Here is a 12,327-nt window from a genome sequence, read left to right on the forward strand (position 1 = left end):
GTCACATAGTATCTGCCTGAATTTCCCTCATGATCCTCAATTCCACATCTTTTTATTCCACTTTAATTTGCAAAAAGGTCAAAAAGAGACAACTCATTCCCAATTCCAATCTAGACTCTGTCAGTGGTCATTGTGCCAGGAGACTGGTACACCAGTCTGCTTCTAAATCTGCTTTTGTGACTCACAGTCTCAGCATTTCCAGAGTGAATCAAGTATTCCTGTCTGACACAGTAAAGAACAAGCAGACAATATATCATTAAGGACGTATGATCTTTACTCCATATGAGCTACGACATATTCAGAGGCCTGAATTCTCTGTGACTTAATTCTCCCATGGTATAATTAGTGTGTCAAAAATGCCAAATGTGTCTCCAACGTCACAGCATGTAAATAGATTTTTAAAACATCGTCTGTGGCTGATGTGTTGCTGGGTTTAGAGCTAAATGCTCCCTAAGTCCCCCTAATGAAGTCTGGTGGTGGTGAAGGGCGACTGACAACAGATGGGAGGTTCTGTCACAATCATGACATGCCCACCGATCACAGATTAGAAAGCAATACAATTCCACACTCTATTTGCTCCCTTTCCCAACGGCAATGACTGCTCTTTTTTATCCAGGTTTAGCTGCATCCCCTGGGGGTGCGAGCTGAGGTTCGAGCTCATAAACGATCGTCTGATCCTCTTCAGTCCCAGGCTATCAGACTGACAGGAGTGCGTGTATTTATGTGTTTGTGAAAAACATGGAGCAACAGAGACAAAGAAAAGGAGGCTGTGCAAACCTCAATGAATATTCATATGCTCTCACTGGAAGATGATTGTCTTGTAATGTCTGTGGTTTATGTACAAGTATTTTGCCTTGAGATAATTTGAAGTAGACCTGCAACCATTAGTCGATTAATCGATTAGTTGCCAACTATTAAATTAAACGCCAACTACTTTGGTAATTGATTAATTGTTTTGTAAGAAAAAAAAGTCAAAATTCTTTGATTCCATCTTCTCAAATGTGAATATTCTCTGGCTTATTTGGTCTTCTTGACAGTAAACTGAATATCTTTCAGTTGTGGACTGTTGGTCAGGACAAAAGATATTTGAAGACATCATCTTGGGCTCTGGGCAACCATGATTGAAATGTTTCACCAGTTTCTGACATTTTATGGACCAAATAACTAATCCATTGAGAAAATAATCAACAGATTAATTGATAATGAAAACAATCGTTAGTTGCAGCCCTACTTTGAAGCTCTTGCAGATGAATGTTGGGCCTTTTAGTACCTAACCTCCATATGGCCTATTTCTGTCAAAGCATGTTCACTTTGACAACAAATAACCTCGTTTATGGTTGAACTGTAGCACCCATACAATTTATATGCATGTACTTTACTGTGTGTGTTTTTGTGCACACTCCTGGGGCATGTTTTTATGGTTGCTTCATGTTTTGAGTCACTGTCGTTCTCAATGAATCATTTGTTAATTCATTCAACCTTAGGCAAAAATGTGCAGAGATGAAAGGCATGTTAAAATTAGTTGTTTTCATAATCCGTATCTGCATATTTCTGATGCCTCCTTTGTCTTCTTAATTCCCTGACAAGAAACATAAATCTTAACATAGGTGAACCAGTGGTGATAATATGACTTGTCTGGGATGCTTCTCTTCAGCCATTTAACAAGATGAAGTCAGTTAGCAACCATCGCTCCATCCATCTATCTGTCCATTCAGTAAGCCATCTAAAAAGCCAGGAGGTAAACATTTTAATGCAAGCTGTAAACCATAACTGAGATTTAAAAGGCTAAGGTATTCTGTCTCCTGGTACATCTTTCCTCTGGCATATGACAAACCATAAAAGGTCCTTCGCTGTTCTGTCCTTCAAGTCATCTTGCCTGCACTAAAGAAATAAAAGTGCCCCTGTAATAATGAAATGGCATTAGCTGAGCAGCATGCCTATAAAGCACAGTGATGCTCTGTCAGGATGAGCTGGCCAGTCCAATTATTTCATGGACACACTGCAAAGAAAAATGGTTTGGAGCCGGCCTGGAGACGAACAACAGGGATCAATCAAAGGGTGTCATGCTGCCAAGAGATGGTGACCAGACCAGTCATCATCCACATTACTGACTGAGTAACTGATCTGGGTTTGACAGATAGAAAACACACACACACACACACACACACACACACACACACACACACACACACACACACACACACACACACACAATGTTGGATGACGTGGCTCACAGAAGGGCATTGTGTTGTAGACAGACTTGATGCATTCGACTCCTGTTTTGGCTAAAAAATCTGAAATAAACCAACATCTTTACTTTTTCTTAACACATATCATCTAGATGCAGTGTACTTGTTACTAGTTCAGCTGTACTAGATATTTGATATATTCAGTAGATATATCTTTTTAAGACCATATTTACAACCCTACTTTGCAAACCAGAAGAACTACAACTGTGGTGCTGATTTATGGATTTCTAGGGAATTGTAGTTTTTAAAATATATTAGTGTTTTGTCTTAAATACTGAATTGATAGTACACTGAGGAGTTTAAGGGGATGGTAAACACATTTGTGTAATCAGATTTTAAATATCTTATTGTTAAATGGGTGAAAATTAATTTTAAACATATTTTACCCGCAGTTGTTATAATAATGATAATAATAATAATAATAATAATAATAATTTATTTGTATAGCACATTTCATACAAAAAATGCAGCTCAAAGTGCTTTACAACAAAAGAAATTACATGCACCAAGTGCTTCACATGAAAAAAGACATGTAAGTGTACATAAGATGGAAAATAAAACCCACTTTATAATAATTATAAAATAAGTGAATAAATAAAATAAAATAAAGTGAAAATAAAATACATAGATTGCGTACTTCAGTGGTGGTAATTTGAGACCTAAAAAGCGAAAACTCAGAAAGTATTCCGCCATGTGTACACAATCTATAAATCGGTGCCTAGGTCTCTTAAGCCATAAGCATAACAGAACCTCCCTTTTGTTGACTATACTCACATGATATCTGAGGTCAAGAGCTCTCTATCACAGTTGGCGCCATGTCTGAAGCCCCTTTTGTTGCTGAATTATAAGCCTTCAAACATGCACCAAGGTCAAGGTTCAAAGGTCAGTATTTCAAAGCAGAAGCCATGTAGATTCTTCATACTGACATATGTTACTCTCCAGGTCGAGACCTTTCCAACAATCTGTTTGGTTTAGCTCTACGACAAAGTTTTAATTTTCTCATTTCATGGACACAACTAGGCCTGGGATGGCTTTGAAGCACTTTGAAGGCCCAGTATATAAAATGAAGCTTTTTGTTTGTTTGATTGAATGATAATCCCTGTACTCCCTAAAAGTTGCTGTGCTTTATTGGATGATGTGGCTCAATATTAATTGAGGAAGACTATGTTTTAAGAAATATGATTTCATGGTAAATAACCTCAGCCACATATTATTGGGAATATAAAGTTAAATGAGCATCTTCACATTTTACAATCATATGCTATAAAACGCCTTTTCTTAACAACCCAAAACAGTAGGAGTAGGAAACCAAGTCTGCCCACAACAAAATGCTCTTCAGTAATCTTCTGCTATCAAAAACTGTCAAAAAAAAATGGATTTCTCAGAATTGAAGGAGAAATAATAAAAACTGATGGCCTTAACATTAACCTATCATACTGTTGATGATTTTGTGATTTTGTTCATGTTTTTGTGTTGAGAATGTTGAAGATATCATTAAGAGAAAACCTTAAAGATGCAGTATGTAGAATTTAATGGCATCTAGTGGAACAGACTTGGCAGAAATGGAATATAATATTCATAAGTATGTTTTAAGTAGTTTATAATCACATGAAAATGAGAGCCGTTGGGTTTTCATTACCTTAGAATGAGCCCTTTCTATTTACATAGGGAGTGGGTCTTCTTCCATGGAGCCCGCCATGTTGTACCACCATGTTTCTACAGTAGCCCAGAATGGACAAACGAAACACTGGCTCTAGACTGGGCCTTTCGCATTTTTTGTGAGTTTCACGGCCACCGTAAATTCTCCTACACGCTTGGAAGAGGAAGGGGAGGGGGAGGGATATTCAGTTGATTGCAGTCTGCAACCGCTAGATGCCACTAAATCCTACACACTGGTCCTTTAACACAGTGACAGTGAGGAAAATACTTCCGGGCAGCGGGTCCTTCGGTCCGCCCACCAGACTGATGCGGACTGATAAAATTAAAATAAAGAAATAAAAACAAGGATAAAATCTCGTAATTAAATGTTTAGTAATGTAGCAGTTATAGTTCAAAAAAAAGAGTAACAAATGAGAAAAAACAATAGAGCTTCTGTGCTCCCGAGTCCCGACTGACAGAAAAAAAAAACGTGGTGCAGGCACAGAAGATATTCCAGTTGAAATACATTAGTTTCAAAGTTGTGCTGAGTGTCATTAAAAAATCGGAAAATTTATGTGTATACACAAATCTATAAATTAAATTTCGTGACTATTTCATGAACTGCCATGAGACTGGGTTGGTATAATCTGGAACGAACACAGCTCTGAGTGAACAGGAGCTGCCACTGACTCAGCAGGTGATGAAATAAAACTAACAGCTTGTGGGAATCAGTGCTGATGCTAGCACACTAGGCTAACTAGCTTCCCCTCTCACAGAGGAGGTTTCATGTCGAAATTTCAAAAAGGTTCATACACACCATGAGGTCTTAGTGACAGCTGTGTAGGATCAAAAACTCTTGCCCGGAAAGAAAACCAAGAATCCTGCACACTGTCCTTTCTTTCCAGAGAGGAGGCTCCACTTGGTGGGAGCTAGTTAGCCTGGCTTGCAGGCTTCTACTGTCCAAGTGAAAAACAAACTAAATGGCACGATGGGTTCTCAGAAATAGTGAATATTGTAAATAGACAGGCCTAAATTGCGAACAGTTGATAATTAACAATGTGGGGTTGTTGCAAAAGGGAAAAACATCTTGTATCAACACTCATAAGCTATACAACACTATGACGTGCTCCAGTCCATAGTGCACCAGAGAAGCTGACAGCACATTTCTAGTTTATATTTCCTTCCAAAAATAGTAATTTAATTATATAGCTGGTATATTTGATACTACTTCATGCACATCTAATTAATTTATTATTTCTAATTTTATTTATATTTATTAACATTTGCTGTGTATTCTTTTCATTATAGTTCATATATGTGTGTCTGCAAGCCAACCGCAGTGTCACCGAGCGCAGCAGGCACAAAGATGTTCATTTCATGTTAGTCATTTTGAAGCAATGCATCATGGGTGTGACCCTTGACCCCAACTGCAGGGGAGTGGGGTGTGTCACCATATGGTGCTGAAAGAAAGACTGTGTGTGTGTGTGTGTGTGTGTGTGTGTGTGTGTGTGTGTGTGTGTGTTTGTGTGTGTGTGTGTGTGAGACAGAGAAAGAGAGAGAGAGAGTGACGGTTGGGATGATGAGACCCAGGGGAGTGACAAGGCAGTTGAATAGGACAAGCAGAGCCAATCACATGTCAACACACAATGTTATATACACATTTGCACACACATAGTGATAAAACATGGGCATAAAACTCCATGTAGATAAGCTAAATGCACACATCCCTTAAACCATAAGTCTACACACACACACACTCTCACTCCAACACACACACACACACAGGCATACACTAAATCATCCAGCTGGCCTGTCTATATCTATAAAATGCCAGCGACTTTGTGAGTCTGACTCTATAATGATTAATTCCCTTGCAGCTCCTGTCATACATCATGGCAGCAGAGCAGTGAGCTGAGTGGTGGGGATGATGAGACATGAAACCATCAGCACACCTCACAACTAATCCTCCCTTGATTCCTTTCTATATCCTCCTCTCTCTCTTTTTCCCTTTTCTTGCAGTAAGAGGGGTCAGTTTGCCAGTAAGCAGCTCAGATGTGCAATTTTTAGCAAATATAAACCACCATTATAATAAAGACAAAGTGTATGAATCAATTGAAATAAATACACACACACATACACACACTGGCATGCACACAAGCCCACAGGAGGCTGCACTCTGCCCGGCCTGCAGGCTGCTCATCTCTGCTCAGTTCACTTGACTGAATCACACAAAGATGGAGGGGGGGTGTATGACCCGTGGTTAAGCAGGCTGCTTCATAATGGATGAACACAGTGAGTTGAACACATCATATCAGTATGCATGAGTGACAATTCATTACCAACGTTTCGTTAAAGAGACTGTATAGCCTACATAAGCTCATTACAAAATGAACACATTAATGATCCTAAAGGGAGCTTTACAGTGGTGAAAGGTGAATATCACAGCAGGGCTACGAGTCTAAATATTACATGTATGGGACATGTATTTATTAAAAATACCTTAAAGCACAATATTGTCACTTTCTTGCAATACGTTAGCCACCTGAGACACACTGTGAGACCCCATGAGGAAGCATACAGTAAGAATGCCCTTTTGTTGGGGGCTTAAAGCCTCATAATGAGATCACAGACTGAGCTATTCTCTTACACGAATCCTGCAATTAGTCGAACAATCGATTAGTCAGCTGACATAAAATGAATTGGCTCCAGTCTTTATAATCAATTAATCGCTAAGTCAATTTTCAAGCATAAATGCCAAACATTTGATGCTTCCAGTTTCTCCAATGTGGGCTTTGCCACTTTTCTAAATCTCAATATCTTTGGGTTTTGGGCTGTTGTTTGGAAAAGATGACCTCACCTTGGGCTCTGGGAAAATTTGATGTTAATTTTTCACTATTTTCTGATGTTTTACAAACCAAAGAACTCATCAATTATTTGAGAAAATAGTCTGTAAATTAATCGATAATGATCATAATCATTAGCTGCAGCCCAATGCAATATAGGATTGTGTATATAGGCTACAGTATGAAAGCAAAGTGTAATATTTCTATATTCTATAGTTAGTTGGTTCCATTATTTTTAAGTTACAGTGTTGGAGCTAATAGATACAATGAAGTAAGCCATACAATAAGGTAATATTAACTGGAGAGTCTGTATTAAAACATTATAATGATATTACTACAGTGAGGGCTTTGTATTAGAATTCCTGTGGTGATGCTGAAGCAATAGAATTCAAACCGAAAATCACAGTAACTTATCATAATACACGCATGAATTAGCCCGAGGACACTACTGTGTGGCCTGGAAATGTAAACAATGAGAAAGATTTTTTAGTAGAGCTAGGATCACATCACAGGATGATGATGTCCAACATGAGGAAGGAAACCAGCCTGCTGTACGGCCAAACCAGCTCACCTGCAGCCTCCGGCGCCGTATTATCCCCGAGTCATCCATGTCGTAATGAAGAGCGGTGGGGCTCCTGGCGGGGATTTCCCCTCACTAAAACAATCTCTTGACCCTTCGCTAATCTGTGTTTTGACCCAGCAGGGCTGCGGCATCCAGTTCACACCCGAACTGCACAGCAGCAGCCGCGTCCAGGCGCACTCGGAGCCAAAGAGGCGCACACACAGAGAGGAAAGGGAGTCCCGTGTCACGTCGAGGAAGCCCACGAAAATACACAAATGTCACTCGGCTCCATTCTGTGTGATGAATATAAATGTCTCTTTAAAAAAAACAAGATGGTTCTCTCAGACCCACTTCTGATCTGAGTCCTGTATCTGAGTGTTCACAGTCATGCTGCTGCCTCTGCGGTGTGCGCTCCCTCTCGGAGCATCCTTGACATTTTGCCAGAGGTTTGTGCACTTTGATGCTGTCCAGCCGAACGACTGGAGGCCTGAACAATCCCTGTAATCACAATATCCACGTAGGAGCAGCCGACCCGATCCTGAACCCAACTTCTCCTGTTCTGTCACAACAATCTCCCGCAGAAACGTGAGCGTGTCCCCCACGTTCGGCTACAAAAGAATAACGTGTTCACAGCTCAGCGCAGGCGAAAACAACCAGGCGAGAGGTAGTTGAGCAGCGCTGTTCTGAGACGCGCTTCATCCTTCAGCTCCTCGGTCGGGCTGACATTGCCGCTGATTCGCCGCGGAGGAGCCTGTCCGGTCCCGTAAACATCACCGGGAGTGAGGAGAGCACGTCCTGCCCTCTCGTCCCTCTTCGACAATAACACAGAAAGTTTGAACTCCTGTCATTCATTCATTCGTTGCTATTCTACCCTCACTTCCTATCAAACTAGAGACTGGACGGGGCGACAGCAGCAACGCGATATTTGTAACCCCTTCCTGGGATTCCCTATCGCCCCTCCTCCCACACTCACAACGGAGTCTCCTCAGATGAATGGAGCGACATCCATCCCAGAAGATACAACCCATACTGTAACACAGGCCTACACATTAGTCAACCCAGAGTGTTTTTTCCAGTGCTGTACTGTGTCGCTTTTATATCCTGAACATGGGTTTGATAATTCAAGTATTTCAGCCGACAGCATGGATGTGTAAGGTGTGTAAAAAGGCCAGTTAAAGCCAAATTCAGCACCACAGACAGCGGCAAAGGACCACAGTAAAATAATGTGGAGAAAGTTGCTTTACATCACTGTAAAATGTGATTAATTATCTCACCTTACAGCAAAACTAACCAGGCTGGCTTTACAGTCATTCTTACATTATAATTTACTCAATTTGCAAACAGCTTAAAGGCTATTATTTGAACTGCAATACCAGATAGGCTAGATGTATTGTTGAATGTATCAGCAAACGGAAAGATAATGGCATAACACCATTAATATATACGAATTACAACAAATAGTCTAGAGGATGTACAGTCCACATGTAGAGTCAAGAGTCTACACTGAGGAAAACGGCTAAATAATTTGTGGGGGGGTCATCTTCCCTACAGTGAGAGACGTTACAGTGTCTGTACAGGGTAGTAGCTACTACTTTATTTCAGTTTGACTTGATAATAAATAATATTGAAATCAAGGACACATTTACACACACCTCATCTTTATCTGTTCATACAAAAGGCCAATTTATGCTTTCCGCCTTCGCGGACAGCTGTGGTCGTGCGGACGTGCGCGTGGTTCCATTCATAATTTTTTCGGAGGTCCGCGGACACACGTGTGCCGCTGCAGCGTGATAACTTTCCAGAGTTGTGAAAACCAGTCTGTGAGTATTACACACCGATGTGCTGTGTTTTTCTGATCAACCTACAAATGCTGTCAAATCTGTTAGGCTACTCCAACTGGGCTTGCTGGATTGTATTTCATTGTCTCACTTTTAAACAACACCAACAAAGCCCCTTGTTTTGTTTTACACAGGACTGTTTTCAGATGCAGTCCGAACAGCGAGAAAAAGTCGTAAAAAGTAAAGCGACAGCTTAATAAGAACAGGAATACAGTGCATACATGTGTACACGAGACAGGCATTCCTTTTTGCTTTTCTAGCACATGCGCAGTTTAAGCATTTGCTGTGCGTACAGTCCGCGCGGTCACAAATTTGTATGAGATGCCAAACCGGACAAAAGCCGAGCGAAAATTGCGAGAGGAAACGGTGATACACGCGCGAGAAATGGCGAGTTTCGTGCAAGCGGCAACCTCTGGGGCTGTAAAATGAGGCCAATGCGGAAGTGCCGAAAACTGCAGTTCCTTGAATGGCCACTCGAGGCTGGCTCCAAAAGAGAGTCATTCCCTATAGGCCCCCATGTTAAAATGCCCAACTTTACAGCAGAAATAAACATGTTTACAGCCTGGTACTTTTTGTAACTCACCCATTTCAATTTTATTAAGCCATAAAGTTATGCATAATGAAGGACATGGCTGTTTTGAGTGACAGGTCTGCCAGCCGCTAAGTGGCTTGTTTCAGCCATTCGGCCCGCCTCTTTGCCTATTTTTGATTGGCTGAAAGTTAGGCAGCGTCACACACTGCCAAGATGGCAACGGCCGGAGCAGCTTGCCTTGAGCTTCAAAACCGCTCTTCAGAAACCAACGGGTGACATCATGGTAACTACGTCCATATTTTTATACAGTCTATGGTTTCGTGAGAGAGGTTGAATTGCCGTTTAGTGCGCGAGAAAGACCGAGCTACTGCTACTAGTACTTTTACTATACTGTTAGTAAATTCTTGGTCACACAAATTGGACACATTAAATATCAAAATCAAATTCAGTCCTGGTCTGTTTTTTTCATTTCCTATTTTTGACTTGAACATAAAATCAAAGTACAAAAAACAAGCCAATTTTTTTTTATTGGATTCATAAATGAATAACAAAATAACTAATTGTTTTTTCATTTTCCAGTTTTGGATTCCCAGTTGAATGTGAAGAGAATAAATGATACATGGATTAACAAAGGAGTGGGTTAGATCTTTTTCCTTCTCCAATACAGGTGGTTCAAATGACAAGCCTGTTATGAAGAAGCCTTTACCTTACCTGATTCTGCAGCAGGTGGTCAAGAATTTTTGACAGCATTTCAATGTGTTGCTCAAGATCATTATAACTGCGTGTTTGCGCTCTCTTCAGCAAACAGAACACAGATTTTAATTTCAATGAAATACTGCTGCAAATCATTGTATTGTGTCATTTGAACCAGAATTACAAAGAGTAAACAGAAGCACTTCATGGCTATGGTTCAGCTGTTCCACCCTTCACAAGAACTAAATGGTCCTTCAACCTCTGTCACGCAGAACTCATTCTCTCTCACGCACCCTATCATACTCGATCCTTCTCGCCTGGTGGAACTCATCTTCTCTCGCACACAATAATAATTCGTTTTCTCTCGCGCACCTTAACAGTTCTTCAACATCTCTTGCATAAATCTGTTTCCTCTCACAACTTTTACTTGGCTTTTGTCCAGTTTGGGGCCTCATAATTTTGGGCTGCACACAGACATCTGCAGATGGTCCGCACGGACCCTCACAGACATGGGCAGATGATGACATTTACATCATTCGGACTAATGCGGACCCTGGCTGCCATGCAGACGCGGGAAATATAAATTGGCCTTAACACCCTTTTAATTGGGCAACTGCCTCAGGGCTCTAGACCCCCAGGGGCCCAAAAAGTCCCAGTTTCACTGCATGTCAGTTGTTTTTGGTGATTAGTTTGGTCAGTTATTGCAAATTTGTTAGGAATTTGCACAACTGAAGCACAATATGATTTAAAGCAATAGTTTCTGTTTATTTGCTGTTTTGCCAAGAATTAGATGAGAAGACTGATCACTATCATGTAAGTACAGAAACATGAAGCAACAGTCAGCAGACAGTTAGCTTAGCTTAGCATAAAGACTAGAAACAGGGGGAAACAGCTAGCCTGGCTCTGTCCAAAGGTAAAAAATCTGCTTACCAGCACCTCTATACCTGACTAACTAATAATAACTAACAAGATACCAGATCTTCTTGAGAAAAAAAAACAGGAAAAATTTCACAGATAGATTCAAGATTTGTGACTTGCAAAGACAGATCCACCCACACAACATTCAACCGGAGGCCAGAAAAACAAAGAAAAGAATCAGGTTGGGTCACACTGAGAAACATGATGTTTCCACCCGTGATATTACTTCCATGATTGACAGTCGGGTGGCCCTTTGGCAAAGTCATTGCATAATGCCTTGCTGAGGATTAGGGCTTTCACACAGTTTTTATGTACCATATGGTCAGAACTGCCCACACAGCTATGACCTCATCAGTGCCAGACGCAGCAAGAGATCTGCAACGCAGCTTCCAAACTCAGCCCACGCTGACCCATTCAAAAGGGAATGGACAGGAAGACTGCGCACAAGACTGACACACAGTCTTTGTAGATAAAAGACTGTCTGCAAAGGAATAGTAGCTTGACTTAAAAACAAAATGGTTTATCTACCCTTTACCTTAACAGGTAAACCAACTGCCCATCATTTTAGCTATGGTAGCAGCATGGCTCTATGGTTGACAATGTTGGTATGTCAGCTGGTCTGTTGGTTTGTACAGACATTGATGGTCTCCAGAGGATGAATCCTACTGATTTGGTATGCACCTCTGACATTATTCTAGCACCACCAGCAGGCTGACATTTTTGGCTTTTAGTGAAATGTTTCAACAACTATTGGATGGATTGCTATAAAATTTGGTACAGATATTCATGGTGTCGGGAGGATGTCCCCTAATTACTTTGGTGATCCCCTGACTTTTCCTCTATCACCACCAGCAGGTCAACATTTTCACTTATCCTGTGAAATATCTCAACATCTACTGGATGAATTGGCAAAAAATTTGGTACAGATATATATGGTGCCCAGACAATGAATCCTAATGTCTTTGGAGATCCCCTGACTTTTCCTCTAGTGTCATCTGGTTCATATTTGAGGTTTTGAGTGAGATGTCTCAACAGCTATTGGTTTGATTGCCAT

The 12,327-nt window shown here is 40.8% G+C and overlaps 1 protein-coding gene across 1 annotated transcript in view; it reads right to left on the reverse strand.

The window, feature by feature from the left end:
• Positions 1–8,400, reverse strand: part of LOC137167908 (microtubule-associated serine/threonine-protein kinase 1-like) — a 49,472-nt gene extending 41,072 nt beyond the window's left edge. The window contains exon 1 of the mRNA XM_067570253.1: positions 7,302–8,400. Within this exon, the coding sequence (XP_067426354.1) occupies positions 7,302–7,340 (39 nt within the window). The 5' untranslated portion in view covers positions 7,341–8,400. The remainder of the gene's footprint in view (positions 1–7,301) is intronic.
• Between the last annotated feature and the right edge of the window lie 3,927 nt (positions 8,401–12,327).

The sequence above is a fragment of the Thunnus thynnus genome, chromosome 17 (genome assembly GCF_963924715.1).
Source record: "Thunnus thynnus chromosome 17, fThuThy2.1, whole genome shotgun sequence".
NCBI classification, from domain to species: domain Eukaryota; kingdom Metazoa; phylum Chordata; class Actinopteri; order Scombriformes; family Scombridae; genus Thunnus; species Thunnus thynnus.